At 36.0% G+C, this 14,625-nt stretch overlaps 1 protein-coding gene across 1 annotated transcript; it reads right to left on the bottom strand.

Moving 5' to 3' along the window:
- Positions 1-1,985: 1,985 nt before the first annotated feature.
- Positions 1,986-4,536, bottom strand: LOC104215924 (butanoate--CoA ligase AAE1-like). Its single transcript, XM_009765862.2, has 3 exons — positions 4,180-4,536; positions 3,007-3,704; positions 1,986-2,921 (listed from the first exon to the last, which is right to left on the bottom strand). Exons 1-3 carry the CDS (start codon positions 4,492-4,494, stop codon positions 2,144-2,146), a joined length of 1,791 nt encoding a protein of 596 aa, XP_009764164.1. The 5' UTR covers positions 4,495-4,536; the 3' UTR covers positions 1,986-2,143.
- Between the last annotated feature and the right edge of the window lie 10,089 nt (positions 4,537-14,625).

Raw genomic sequence — 14,625 nt, 5'->3', positions numbered from 1 at the left:
AAATTAAATAATTAAAAATGTGTCAAATAAAGGACGTGCAGAATGAAAGATGGGCACTCTTTATGTGGTTGGTACTTAGTAGGAGTTTTTTACTTAATTTTAAAGTCAAACAAAAATTTATATACTATATTAAAAGCACGAAGGTCCTTAGCGAAATGTCGTTCGCCTTTTTTACCCTTTAAAATTGGAGTTCACACTAGACAAAATAGTCATTTAATTATTCTCCTAATATTTAGTTCTTGAAATTGACTAAATTTTTTGTTATTAAATTATTTTCCATTGAACTAGATAGGAAACCCTAAAATTTAGGACTTTAAAGTCAATTAAAATTTTACCTAACTTAAATATTTTCCTTATTTGAATTATATATGTCACATAATTATAATTCTTACATGTTGCTTTCATGGATATATATTCTATGAAAAAAAGTAAATAACGTGTGTTTTAAATAAAATTAAAGTAAATAACTGATCCATCAATTTTATGCCTAATATTTAAAAAGGCACGTAAGAAATAGTGCATTTAAGTCATAGTTTTGATTTAAAAAAATGAAAACATTAATGATAATTCATATTAAGGTGGCATGAATTTAGACTTTAAAAAGCAATTATGACATTCTATTTTCTTTTAACAATAAGGACGTAGAATTTGAAATATACTTACAAGTTTTATCCATTTTTATTGTCTAAATATTAAGAAATAATCAAATGATAATCTTTTTTAAATGTGACATTATTTTAAATGGTAGAATAAGTTGATCAATATATATTTTGTACACAAAAATAGGAATATAAAAAGAACATATATATGTAATTGGTCGCGAGTAAAAGTACTTTAGAAAGAAATTTTAGGTAAAATAAGATAATATTTGAGCAAACAAAATTAATATAAAAATTGTTAATAATAATCGAGTTCGGATGCCTATATGATTATTAAGTTATTAATAGAATAAGGTTACAGCTTTAGCAGTACCGTAAAATGAGTAAAGATAAACAAAAATTAATTGTTGGTAAACTATTTTACATAAATTTTTTAATAAGTAACATGAAATATACATGCAATGTACGTACCCAAGTCCTCAAGTAAAGTTGAATGATATCTATAACTTAACAACCAAAAAGCTCTGCGTCGAACTTCAGCCCCTTCGAGTTGGCCACGGGGTAACAGCCTCTGACGCCCCACACCATTGCGACAGGAGGGGGCTTGCCCATCAGCCTACTTTGCCAAGAGGTGGCAGGAGCGCAACGACCTTAGCCCAAACCTACTTAAACAACCTAAAGGCTTGGCCCGGTCTGAAAGTAGACCTTGTAGAAAAGCGGATAGGAAAGGTAGCCTATAGACTCAAGCGACCAGCTCGGTGAAAACGATTGAATATTATTTATTTTATTTATAAAATTTTATTTTTCATTAACACGAGGGACACGCGCAACGTGCGTATGCTAAAATTAGTAATGATAAAAGTTGGCGCCGTGCTGGCTTAAGTCGGAATAAAAAAGTGCATTCGCCTAAATTTTGCTCTTTTTGTCCCCTTCGTTTGCAAATTGACATTTTTATGATATCTACGGACAACATTTTTTATGCTTTTATTAATTGTTTGTGTTAAAATATGAGTCTGAAAAGGTGAATTTTTGTGATAAAATTTTTCTCATGTGGCAAAATGATGATGCGGCGATGACATATCATTTTCCGGCACGGGAAATTTGATTTTGGGTTATTTTTATTTTTTTGGTAATTACAATATAGTTTAATGACATTACTGTTACGAATCAACATTGTTTTGTTACGTTGAATGTGTCGGATCCTGTATAACTGTGGCTTTCGTGTTGCAAAGAGTAAGTTTAATTACCCTCCAATCAAATGTCACAAAATGCTGGGAAAGAAAGTGACACCAGTAAATAGTAAATACTGATAGTAGTAATTTAGTGAACGTACACACTTCCATGCTAATAATTAACTTAGAGAAAATTTAAAATTTATGGGTTCGAGATTCTAATTAATTTAAGTTATTGAGTTCTAAATTAATAATTTATACATATTCAATGGATATATAAACAAAAATAAGGTTCGAATCAAAGCTACTGGTTCAGTCGAACCCGCTCCCTGTACTCTAGTTCCGCGCGTGCTTAAGTATATCCTTCTTTCTTTAGACTTCAGTGTAGAAAAGACTGCCCAAAGCTTTTGCTTTCTCCCTCAAGATGAATTTCTTTACTTTTCCAGTTGAAGTTTTCGGTAAATCTTCAAAAATTACTGTCCGAGGTGCCATGTAATGAGGCAAATGATCCCTACAAAATTTGATTATTTCCTGTGAAGTAATTTTTTCCTCAAATCCTTCCTTCAGTTTAACAAATGCACAAGGTGTTTGTCCCCAGTGATCGTCTGGTCGCGCTACTACTGATGCTTCAACTACTGCTGGATGTTTATACAAAACTCTTTCAACCTCGAACGAGCTTATATTTTCGCCTCCTGAAATTATAATGTCTTTTAACCTATCCTTAATTTCTATGTAACCATCTTGATGTTTTACAGCAAGATCACCACTATGAAACCATCCGCCTTTAAAAGCTTCTTCGGTTGCTTTAACATCTTTGAAATATTCACTCATTACAGTGTTTCCTCTTAACATAACTTCGCCAATTGTCTTTCCATCATGTGGCACTTTTTCCATTGTCTCACGGTCTCTGACTTCAACATCTTCAATACAAAGATGTCGTACCCCTTGTCTTGCTTTAAGCGCGACTAGTTCCTCAAGGGGTAAAGAATCCCACTCAGGTTTCCACAAGCAAGATGTTGCTACACCGTAAGTCTCTGTAAGTCCATACCCGTGAGTTACTCCAAATCCGAGCTCCTCCATTTTGGAAAATATATGAGGAGGCGGTGGTGATCCACCTGTTAATATTTCCACCTTGTGTGGAAACGGCTTCCTGAGACATAATATAATTAAATAATTAAAAGTATGTTATTCTGACAAGCAAGCTTTTAGATTAAATGGTCAACATAGTTCTGCACCTATCGCTTGGTATGGAGTTTGCTATCATGTTTAAGACTGTTGGTACTGCGCCCATATGTGTGACTTTGTAGAGAGAAATACTTTCAAATATATTTTTAGCAGAGATATGCCTAAGGCAAACATTTGTGCCACCAATTGCAGCCATTCCCCAAGTCATGCACCATCCATTGCAGTGAAACATCGGAGATGTCCAAAGATATGTAGGCATCGAACCCATTCCATAAACCAGAAACGTAGTACTAATAGTATTGAGATACGCGCCTCTGTGATTGTAGACAACTCCTTTGGATTGTGACGTTGTTCCGGAAGTATAATTGATACTGATTGGATCAAATTCAGTTTTTGGCCACTTTATTGTAAAATTCCTACTCCCACTTGTCAAAAGATTTTCGTATTCATGAACGTTAGTGGACGACGATGTCTCAAGTATAGGAGGAGAGGAATTCTCAGATTCAGGAATTAGCACTAGAATTGGTGGTTTCATTGTTTTGTCTTTTGATAGAAGACTGAGTGCTTCTTGAGCAATTTGGAGCAAATGCTGATCAACAAATATGATTTTGGCTTCTGAATGTTTTAGTAAGTCAGCTATCGTTGACGAATCAAGACGCGTATTTAATGTACAAATAACTGCTCCAGCCATTGGTACAGCAAAATGCAGCTCCTGCATTGCTGGTACATTAGGAGCCAGAGTTGCAACCTGCAAAAATATAAGAAGTTAAATCACTAAAACATTTACAAGCAAGAGTGAAAAGCAAAACGGTTGAGAGAATAAAGTCTCATATTAGTATCTGAAAAGATTGAGAATCTAAGGTAAAGATCTCTTAATTGTGTGAGCTTAGTGGAGAAAACATGCATGCTTAGGCCCTAAATGGACAATATCGCAAATTAAGAGTATCTTAAGTTGGTAAAGCCCAACGGATAGAAATTACTCGCCCCGTCTACTTTAATTGATTTTTTGGATGTTTTCACACATAAAAAGAAATCCACCTTTTAATATTAATTAACAATGAAATTGGCCATATTAACCTTAATTTGTTCATTGAAAATACAACAACTATTCCTAAACTCTTTATTCAAAGGACAACTTTTCTGAAAAGATCAAATATTATGGACAGCAAAAAAAAAAAGAGCCAAAAATCAGTTAAAATGGACCGCAACGAGTAATATTTTACCACATTTCCACGAGAAATTCCTAGCTGAACCAAAGCTGAAGCAAGTTTTAGACACCTAGAATGTGTACTTTCCCAAGTGTACTTAACAGAAGAGCCAAACACAACTGAAGTTCTATCTCTAAAAACATCTGCTGCTCTCTCCAAAAAACTTATTGGTGTCAATGGAACATAATTTGCTGTAATTTTACGGGATTCAATTTCAATATTTCCAGTAATTTGGGACAGGTGGCGGACGCTCTGAGTGTTGATTTGGACTCGGTTGAAGCCATTAAAGAACTTTTGAGCCAATTTAGAGCTTTTGAAGAAGTAATTCATGGTACGGAGTAGTGGCGAACCGCTATATGGTAAGAGGTTCAATTGAATCCCGTTCGTTGAAAAAAACATACTATACAAGTAAAAATTTATGTATATAGAAAGAATTATTTTAGTGTAGTACTAATTTCTGACTCATGGAGGAGAAACATCAGGTCTTTATTGAAACTGGTCCACCCCGAAGGTAGCTTAAGCATAGCCAGCAAAAATTGAAATGCTAAGCAGTTTAAATTTCATCAACTTAAACAACCATTTTAACTTTGCTGCTTTTGGTTCTTTTGAAATATAATATATACCACCAGCATTTTTTCCACAAATATACACTTTCACATTTTTTTCCTCCCCGGTCACCAATAATGAAATGAAAATTTGAAATATGGCCTTAGTTGTAGCATGTTTGGCCAAGTATTTTTTTGGCAATATATATTTGTTGCTAAAAGTGTTTTTTCCTAAATTTAAGGTCTTTGGCCGAGCTTTTAAAAGAAAAAAGGTATTTTTGTATAGAAGCAGAAGTTTTTGAGAAGCAAAAAAAATAATTTCTCCGTCAAAGCATTTTTGAGAAAAATACACTTAAAATACTTTTTAAAAGTTCGGTCAAACACTAATTACTGTTCAAAAGTATCTTTTAAATTAATTAGCCAAATACAAACTGCTTTAATCAAAAGTAGTAGGAGTATATATTTTTTTGACAAGAACTTTTGGGAAAAATAATTTTTAAAATAAACTAATTTAAAAAACATGGCCAAACAGGCTATTAGTTTCGCATAAGCCATGATATTGACATTTTCAATTTAAGTAACGTAAAGTTCAAATTAATTAGTTTTAAAAAATTAGGTTTTCCAAAATTAAAGTACATTGGAGAATACATTAATAGCCTGATTGGCCAAACTTTTATTTTTGGCCAAAAGTGCTTTGGGCAAAAAATTGAGATGTTTGACCAAGCTTTTAGAAGGAAAAAAGTGCTTTTGAGAAGAAGCAAAAAATAGCTTATGAGAAGCAGAAAAAAGTAGCTACTCTCCAAAAGCACTTTTCTGAGAAGCACTTTTGAGAAAAATACACTTAGAAGCAGTTTTCAAAAGTTTGGCCAAACACTAATTACTGCTCAAAAGTATTTTTTCATATTAATTAGCTGTTACGCCCCGTAGTATTACGTCGATGTTACCCTCTGCAGTAATATATTACGATGATGTTACGCCTTGCAGTATTACATTACAATGATGTTACGCTTCGCAATATTAAGTTACGACAGTATTGCACCCAACAATATTACATTACAGTGAAGTCACGCTTCGCAGTATTAAGTTACGACATTGTTGCACCCAGCAATATTACATTACGGTGATGTCACGCTTCGGTATTAAGTTACGACGATATTGCACCCTGAAGTATTGTACGTTGAATTTGTCGCAAGGTAATTGACATCAGTCAAAGTAAAAGATTATTTGGAGATTATAAGGATTATGCTATTTCACAAGTGATTAGTAAATTCATGATGGTGAAAGGGAGAGCAAGTCAAAGAAAATAAATTTTGTTCAAGTTTGGCATTTTGAGATATAATATGACCCGAGTTAAAATACCCGATATTTATGGGCTAGTGTCATACAAGACTACATGACCATGCTAGTAAGGTGTATAAGGTATGTGAAAAATGAGTAATACCTTAAGTAAGTGAGAATAATTCTCAATTTTACGAATAATTAATTAATTACCGGTAACGAGATATTACCTAATTAATTGGAGATATATTTGGATAAGAAAAATCCCTTACCCCTAAAAACGTGGCAGCATTTAGGTAACCATTAGTCATACAATCCTTACCCCCTATAAGGTGGCTATCTAAGATTCATTTGAATTCATAAATAAAAAACTTATTAAGGGACTTGTTCCATTCCATTTGAGCAAAGAACAAAAAACCTTCATTTCCTAGTATCAAAAACGTTCTGTCCCATCTCATTTAAGCAAGAAACACATATTATCTTCCTAGTCCAAAAACTTCAAGAACAGAAGCTATTCAAACCACAAAAGCTCCAACGATATTCCTGCAACAAAATAATTCCGACGGGAATTGTTAGAATCGTAGTAACATAAAATTTTGCGGTTCTAAAAGAGTACGGTGCAATCTTTGCCAAGAATATTATATGGAGTTTTCCCTACTCCAGATATGTTAACGCCATCCCTTCTTTCTTTTCGGCATGGTCCAAGTTATATAGAAGAAACGACCAAATGCACAAATTCCATAAATGATTCTATTCATAGAAGTATTAGAGATATCTATGTTCTTGAATTTCCATGTATCATACTATTTTATAATATGTTCATGGGTCTCAAAAAAATATGAAAGTTGAAAAGAGTTTACTTTATGATATTACTCAAAGGCAAAATGGTGTTATGACATTTCGAAAGATTTTATTAACGTACTTTTCATGCATTGCATTCATGTACATTGACCCATGACCAGATGACGTTATATACACGTATATATATATATATATATATATATATATATATATATATATATATATATATATATATATATATATATATATATAGTATGTATGTATAGGATATGGGAAAGGTTATGATGTTATATACGCACCACCACCTGATCAGCTGGTATACGTTGATGATTTTGCCCACAGTGGCCGAGATGATATGATGGGATGCCCTCAGAGGCTGATGATGTTATGAAACATGTACCTATGCACGACATGACATTCATACGCATATGCATGACACTATAATTATTTCATAATTAACAAAGTTATCCAGACTTACAGGTGGAGTCATTTACTCTATATGTCCTTCATGTCTATTATATAGTTATTTATGTGCCTTACATACTCGGTACATTATTCGTACTGACGTCCCTTTAGCCTGGGGACGTTGCATTTGCTTCGGAGTTGGTGCGGAAGATGTTGGTGCACTCCATTTGCTTCGGAGTTGCTTAAGTGGTTAGTATGATTTAGACGTGTATTGTTTGGTATCGCGAGACTCTGTTCCGACCTTTATGAAAATTATGTATTCTTAGAGGCTTGTAGACAGATGTCATGTACGTAAAAGATTGTATGGCCTTGTCGGCTCATGTTCAGTACACGAGTGGCTATTTTGGTCTTATAGGCTCGTACTTCATATGTATAAGTTTGTATTCTCTCATACTTTACTCTAGTTTCTTTACCTATGATAGAATGTTATGAAAGATACGTTACGTTGGTACTCGGTTGAGTAAGCTACCGGGTGCCCATCGCGGCACATCGATTTGGGTTGTGACAAAATGGTATCAGAGCAGTTCTGTCCTAGGGAGTCTACAAGTCGTGTCTAGTAGAATCTTGTTTATGGGTGTGTCGTGCACCACACTTATAAGCAGGAGGCTATAGGGCATTTAGGACTATCACTTTTTCTTCTTACTCTAGATCGTGTGGTAGAGCTCACTTATAAGAATTCAAATTCCGAAATTCTATTTTATTCGTAATAAGACGATACCTACATCCGGAAAGAAGGTTGGAAAGAGAGATAGTTGTGGAAGAGCTAAGTCAGAGGAATTCAATTTTTGTATGATGCCTATGATAAGTAAATGTGAGGTCTTTAACAGATCATGGGTGTACTGAAAGGTGTAAGTTTCCTGATAAGAAGCCTTAAGGCAAGAATACCTATCCACCTTTATGGTGAAAGAAAATGAGAGATTAAGAAGATAAATACAAGTTTCAACAAGAAAAAGAAGCAAGATGAAGAAGGGTACGAGGCACCCAGTTAATGAAGGTTAACAGTGTTTATAATTCAGGCAGAGGAACATAAGCGTTTTGAGTTATAGTCAACAGTAACAAGAGGTATGTACAATTGGTCACACCCATCTCAGTTATGCCCGGTGGGGGGGCTAACAGGTATAGTTAAGAGAAGGACATGATATCAAGATCCTGCTAGGGTTAAGGTAACCCATATTGGTGAATGAATTTCTTGTATTAGTTCACATTGCCGAAAGATATTGCAAATATGCTAATAGATCTCCTTGTGAGACACCCAGATGGTGCACTCTAGAATATTACAAATAGATGTGAATACTAGCATGATAAAAAAAAATCAGATGATAGGCACTGAAAGTCGGGAAGGGATAAATATCACCTTAGTGTGACTCTCGTTCCTAGTACAACGAGGACTTTGAGCAACCCGAAGAGCCGATGAATGAAGCGAGGAGAGCTAAAAGTGAAAGAATGCCGTGTTAAAGTTTTCACAAGAAAAGGGATATGCAGAAATATTATTAGAGTAATGGGAGGAGAGATATGGAAGCATTATGAATAAGGTGTGATATATGGATAACGACGGTAGGAAAAAAAGAAAGAAGAAATGACAGTATTATAGAGTCTAGTCAAGTGAATGAAGAGACGAGAGGTGACAGGCCTTAGGACAACAAAAGAGTATATGCCATAAAGTCATATCCTCATCTCAAGGAATAAGTTCATGATTCTAACATGATTACCAGAAGGGAGAATTAAACCCTAGAGTAATAGAAATCAGTATGGACTGGTGAACAAGATAAACTAAACATGAATTAGGAACTGAGTGATTTGATAATAGTCAACATCATGAGAATTTCAGATTACATTCTCGCAATAATAGAACGGACAATAGAAGAAGATCCATGCTGAATTTAGAGAACGGTCATTTAGGGAGACGCTTCCCCAAAGCAAGCAATGTGAGCAAAGTTAAGCTTAAGAGACTGTATATGCCAGTTACACTAAGTGTCACCATCACGAGTGAGGAATTTAGTTATCCTTGGTACAGAAGGATTACCGCAAGGTGAGTAAGGGTCGTGGATGATGTGAAAGGACGCCAAAGATGAAGAGGAAAAATATCTATGGGCAGGTCGTCATAGCTCCAAGTCTTAGTACTCCACTAAAAGGGGGGAATATGGAATGATAAGGAAGAATGCGATAAAAATGAGAAAGGGATGAGATTACACTTATCCAAATGTTACAGACATACTATGATTCCAGAAAGTTATGTAAGCATGACGTCAAAAAAGAAAAAAAGGAAGTAAGGTATCCTGCCCGAGATGTTATTGATAAATAAGGAGCCATTGCAAAAAGTAAGTTAAGACAAAGAAAATACCCAAGAAAGATTACACGTTACATTGATATGAGAATGAGACAACAAGTAGTTGGTAGTTGATTCAGGAAGAGCCTAGTTGTGGCTAGACAGGAGGTTACAGACAAATCAATAGATCATGAAAGATAAACATAGTGAACCCCAACATGGAGAATTCAACCTCGTTGTAATGTCATTATAATACTTGAGATATATTCAAATAGGAGTCGGGGTAGTTAAAGGTACCGTATGAATGTTAAGGGAATAAAAGAGAGTGCCAATGTGAAGATAGTCAAATATCAGTTCAGAAGCAACCCTACAAGCACAAGGGTGAGAAGGTAAGTAACTACAGATAATTGTAGGTGAGGAAAGACATCAATTTATTGGGTATACGATGTAATAAGCTCACAGCTTTTCAAGAGTCAGAGGGTCCTCCCTAAGTACTACAATGAAAAACTAACTAAGGAAATAAGGAAGAAGGCTTCAACTTAAGCACAACGACCTAAAGAGAAAGTGGTCATATAACAACAGTCTCACAACAACACTATAAGCACTCCAAAGGAAAGTGACACCTATCGTGACTAATGAACGGGAAGTAAAATTAAAGGTAATATTCGAGATCATATGAGTTGAACAAAAACTCTGGCATGTGTGGGCACTGCAATGAGCTTGTATGGACTCAACAAGGGGGCAGAGAGACCAGGAAAAGTAATAGCTTACATTGAAAGAAATCTAAAATGGAACGAAAGAAATTATTCGATCAATGATCCAAAGTTGGTTACGTTATGAACTCACTTAAGGGTTCGGAGTTTTAAACATGCAACATATACAACCGTAGAAGATTATGGTATACGTTAAAAGAAAGAATTGAGCCCATGTCATAAACGAAGGATTAAATTATTAAAGGGTTGTATCATGCATATTTCTCAAGCCCATGAAAGGCTAAACAGGATAACTAATACCATGAACCACATATCGAAAGATAACTTAAGCCTACATAAAAGTTGATCAGAGGAAAGAGGAAACTAAAGAGTGGCATCAACTAAGTAATCATGAGTCAGAATATTGGACCCAGAAAATTAGAAACATCGTGATCGAGAACATTGTAGGATCTCTCTTAAAAATCTGAGGCACGAGAGAGATAGTACAACAACCATAGTCTATAACGGCTCTACGATAAAGCCAGTAATAAGAAGTTAGTACGAAGATCCCACCAGATTGTAGTATTATAATAAAGCTTCAATTTGTGGTGTGAATCATACCTATGTGGAAGGGAGGTTATGAAAGAGAAAGAAGATATGATGCGAGATTTTAAGTAAGTAAGGTAAATGTGAACAACGTACGGGATACTCAAATGCAGAAAGTTGTGAATAGTCCATACTTTGGATAGAAGATTAGAAGCGCAGGGATTCAATAACCGGGAATGATAGCAGCATCATCAGCGGCATGTCTTCCAAACTATGGTTTCTAAGTACCGAGAAGTCTAGTTAAGAGAGTAGAGAAGAGTTAGAGACGATGTAATGTCTCTCTTGACGTTCCACAATAACATAAGGAAATCTATGGTGCAAAAAGTTGAAGGAAGATTGCGAGTAGTATAAATGGATATGTATAGGTTGCAAGCTAAAGTATGGTAGAGCGACAAAACTTTAAGAAGACATAATTAAGGATAAGGAAAGGCAAGTGAAAAGGTGACAACTGGATAAGTCCTCGGGATTAAACCCATGAAAACAAGAGAGCTAATGGTTTCTCTAAGTTATAGAAAGTTCATCATAGCCTGAATAAACTCAAAGAAGTCTAAGACTAATAACATCTAGAAGAAATGGAATATTGCCCTGGTAGTGGAATAAGGGTGTGATTGTGATAAATAAAGAATGGCATTTGAGCCTTTGATTGAGTAATGAATTGAAGAGGATTTCATGAATTGTACGGGATTAAAATACCCACGCAAGTGAATCACATTGGGATACTATAAAATAAGGTTATTGAAGTACAATATCATCGTTAAGTGGATCTGGAAAATCACTTCGAATATTCCTCGATGCAACGTAAGCCCCTAGTGACAAGGAATTACGTAAGAAGTTTCAAATTGTCAGTGGTATATTGTATATCAATATTGAGGTGAATCAACAATGGATGGACAAAAGTCACAAAGTATGAGATGAGATTAGGCCGTCATTCTAAAGATAAGCAATAATGAGGAAGCATTAAAGGACTTATATTTATACATATAGAATAAGCAACGAAATAAGCTGGGATTTGGTAGCAGACCTCAGCAACGATAAATTAAAGTAAGAGTTATGGCAGTAAATTCATATGGATAACTAAACGGACCTATGCGATGAGATATAGCAATATTCGTGAATTCAACAAAGTACCGAGTGAAAAACTTCAATATACTCATAGATGCCCAAAGGGACATCTTATCAAGCTCTACATATGAAGCCTAGAGATTGGTCACACTTACAAGGTCAAAATTGTACAGGCTGCATGATGAAAAGTAGCAACCGTTACGAGATTGGAAGGATTCCAACTACAAGTTGTGGTGTGAGAAGGAGGCCTAAGGGGGGAATACCCTGGACTTTGGACTTATTCACAGAACAGTCGCCTAGATGGCAAGGGAAGTTCTAAAGTATTCGGAAGATATAAGTTATGAAAATGATAAGTGCATCAGTCAACTTTCGAGGACGAATGTTCCAAAGGTGGGAATAATGCTACGCCCCACAGTATTACGTCGATGTTACCCTCTGCAGTAATATATTACGATTATGTTACGCCTTGCAGTATTACATTACGATGATGTTACGCTTTGCAGTATTAAGTTCCGACAGTATTGCACCCAGTAGTATTACATTACAGTAATGTCATGCTTCATAGTGTTAAGTTACGACAGTGTTGCACCCAGCAATATTACATTACGGTGATGTCACGCTTCGCAGTATTAAGTTACGACGATGTTGCACCCTGAAGTATTGTACATTGAATTTGTCGCAAGGTAATTGACAGCACTCCAAGTAAAAGATTGTTTGGAGATTATAAGGATTATGCTATTTCACAAGTGATTAGTAAATTCATGAAGGTGAAAGGGGGAGCAAGTCAAAGAAAATGTATTTTATCCAAGTTTGGCCTTTTGAGGTAAAACCGGCCCGAGCTAAAATAACCGGTATTTATGGACTAGTGTCATATAAAGTACTACATGACCATGCTAGTAAGGTGTATAAGGAATGTGAAAAGTGAGTAAAATTTTAAGTAAGTGGGAATAATTATCAATTTTGCGGGTAATTGATTAATTATCGGGTAACGGGACATTACCTAATTAATTGGGGATATATTTGGATAAGATCAATCCTCCCCTCCTAAAAACGTGGCAGCATTTAGCTAACCACATGAAATGACTCTTAGTCATACAATCCTAGGTGGCTACCTAAGATTCATTTGAATTCATAAGTAAAAATGTGACGGCCTGGCCAGTCGTCTCATGAGTTACCCCTCCGTTTCCCCCATTTTTGCTTTTTATTGCTTTGTTTATTGGTTCTATGTGTTATCGGGTTGGTTGGCTTGGGTTCGAAAAGGTTTTGGTAAGGTTTGAGACACTTAGTCTCTTTTGAGGAAGCTTAAGTTGAAAAGTCAATTGTATGTTGACTTATGAGTTAGAAGGCTCAGATGTGAGTTACGATGGTTCAGATAGCTTTGGGAGGTGATTTTGGACTTAGGAGCGTGTTCAGAATGTGTTTTAGAGGTCCAGAGTAGATATAGGCTTGAATTGGCGAAATTAGAATTTTGGCGTTTTCCGGTTGATAGGTGAGATTTTGATATATGAGTCAGAATGAAATTCCGAGAGTTGAAATAGTTCCATTGTATCATTTGGGAAGTGTGTGCAAAATTTTAGGTCATTCGGACGTGGTTTGGTAGACCTTTTGATCAAAAGCGGAATTCGGAAGATTTTTGAACCTTAGGCTTGATTTCGATGTGATTTGGTTGATTCGATGTTGTTTGAGATATTTTGAAGATTGGTACAAGTTTGGGTAGTGGTATATGATGTGTTGGTGCTTTTGGTTGAGGTCCCTGGGGCCTCGGGGTGATTTCGGATGGTTGGCGGAAAGTTTGGAAGTTGGTTTTGGCAGCTGAAGATGTTCCATTGCTGTCATAACCGCACCTGCGGCTAGGGGACCGCAGGTGCGGTCTCGCAAAAGTGGAAAGGGCCTAGGAAGGCAGGAACCACAGAGGCAGTTGAAGAACTGCACCTGTGATGGCGCAGGTGCGGATTGTGAATCGCAGATGTGGAAATGAGGATTTAAGTGAGGACCGCAGATGCGACGTCTTGGACCGCAGAAGCGGACCGCAGAAGTGGTATCTGGGCCGCAGGTGCGAAATGCCTGGGCCAGAAGGTATAAATTATTTCCTTCACGAATTTTTGGGTTATTCCACCATTTCTAAGTCGGTTTTGGAGCTTTTTGGGAGATTTTGAAGAAGGAATTCAAGGGAGCTTCGTTGAGGTAAGATTGTTGAACCTAAAACTTATTTCTATGATATTATTTCATGGATTAGAGTTGTAATTATGGAAATTAAGGGTTGAAGATTGGAAAACTAGGGCTTGGTATTGAAGACCTAGACTTGAGGATTTGAGGGGCCATTTGTGGTCGGATTTTGGGACATTTGATATGTATGAACTCGTGGGGAGATAAGGAGTCTAATGATGTAAAATTTATTGAATTTCGAGACATGGGCCCGGGGGTCGGGTTTTGGTTAATTTCAGGATTTATGGTATAAATTGATTATTTTAGCATGAGCTTTGTTCCCATAGCATATTTGACGTCGTGATTTTGATTTTGGATAGATTCGATGCGATTTGAGGCCGAATCGAGGGGTAAAGGCGTCGTGGACTAGAGTTTGGACCGAATTGAGGTGAGTAATGATTTTAAATGTTGTCCTGAGGGTATGAAACCCCGGATTACACATCGTTGTGCTATATTGAGGTGACACACATGCTAGATAACGAGCGTGGGCACCATTGGGGATTGTGACTTAGTCCATCCTGAATGACTGTTTTACCGCGTA

Source organism: Nicotiana sylvestris, chromosome 7, assembly GCF_000393655.2.
Source record: "Nicotiana sylvestris chromosome 7, ASM39365v2, whole genome shotgun sequence".
NCBI classification, from domain to species: domain Eukaryota; kingdom Viridiplantae; phylum Streptophyta; class Magnoliopsida; order Solanales; family Solanaceae; genus Nicotiana; species Nicotiana sylvestris.
The sequence above is the reverse complement of the archived record's forward strand: the minus strand, read 5'-3'. Positions and strand labels throughout refer to the sequence as shown.

What these genes read in the sequence shown, in the direction of transcription:
- LOC104215924 (XM_009765862.2), bottom strand. Translation starts at nt 4,494, where the DNA reads ATGAATTACTTCTTCAAAAGCTCTAAATTGGCTCAAAAGTTCTTTAAT. An exon ending in GAATTTCTCGTGGAAATGTG is followed by an intron (nt 3,705 to 4,179) that starts GTAAAATATTAC and finishes ATATTTTTGCAG; the next exon opens with GTTGCAACTCTGGCTCCTAA. An exon ending in AACTCCATACCAAGCGATAG is followed by an intron (nt 2,922 to 3,006) that starts GTGCAGAACTAT and finishes ATTATGTCTCAG; the next exon opens with GAAGCCGTTTCCACACAAGG.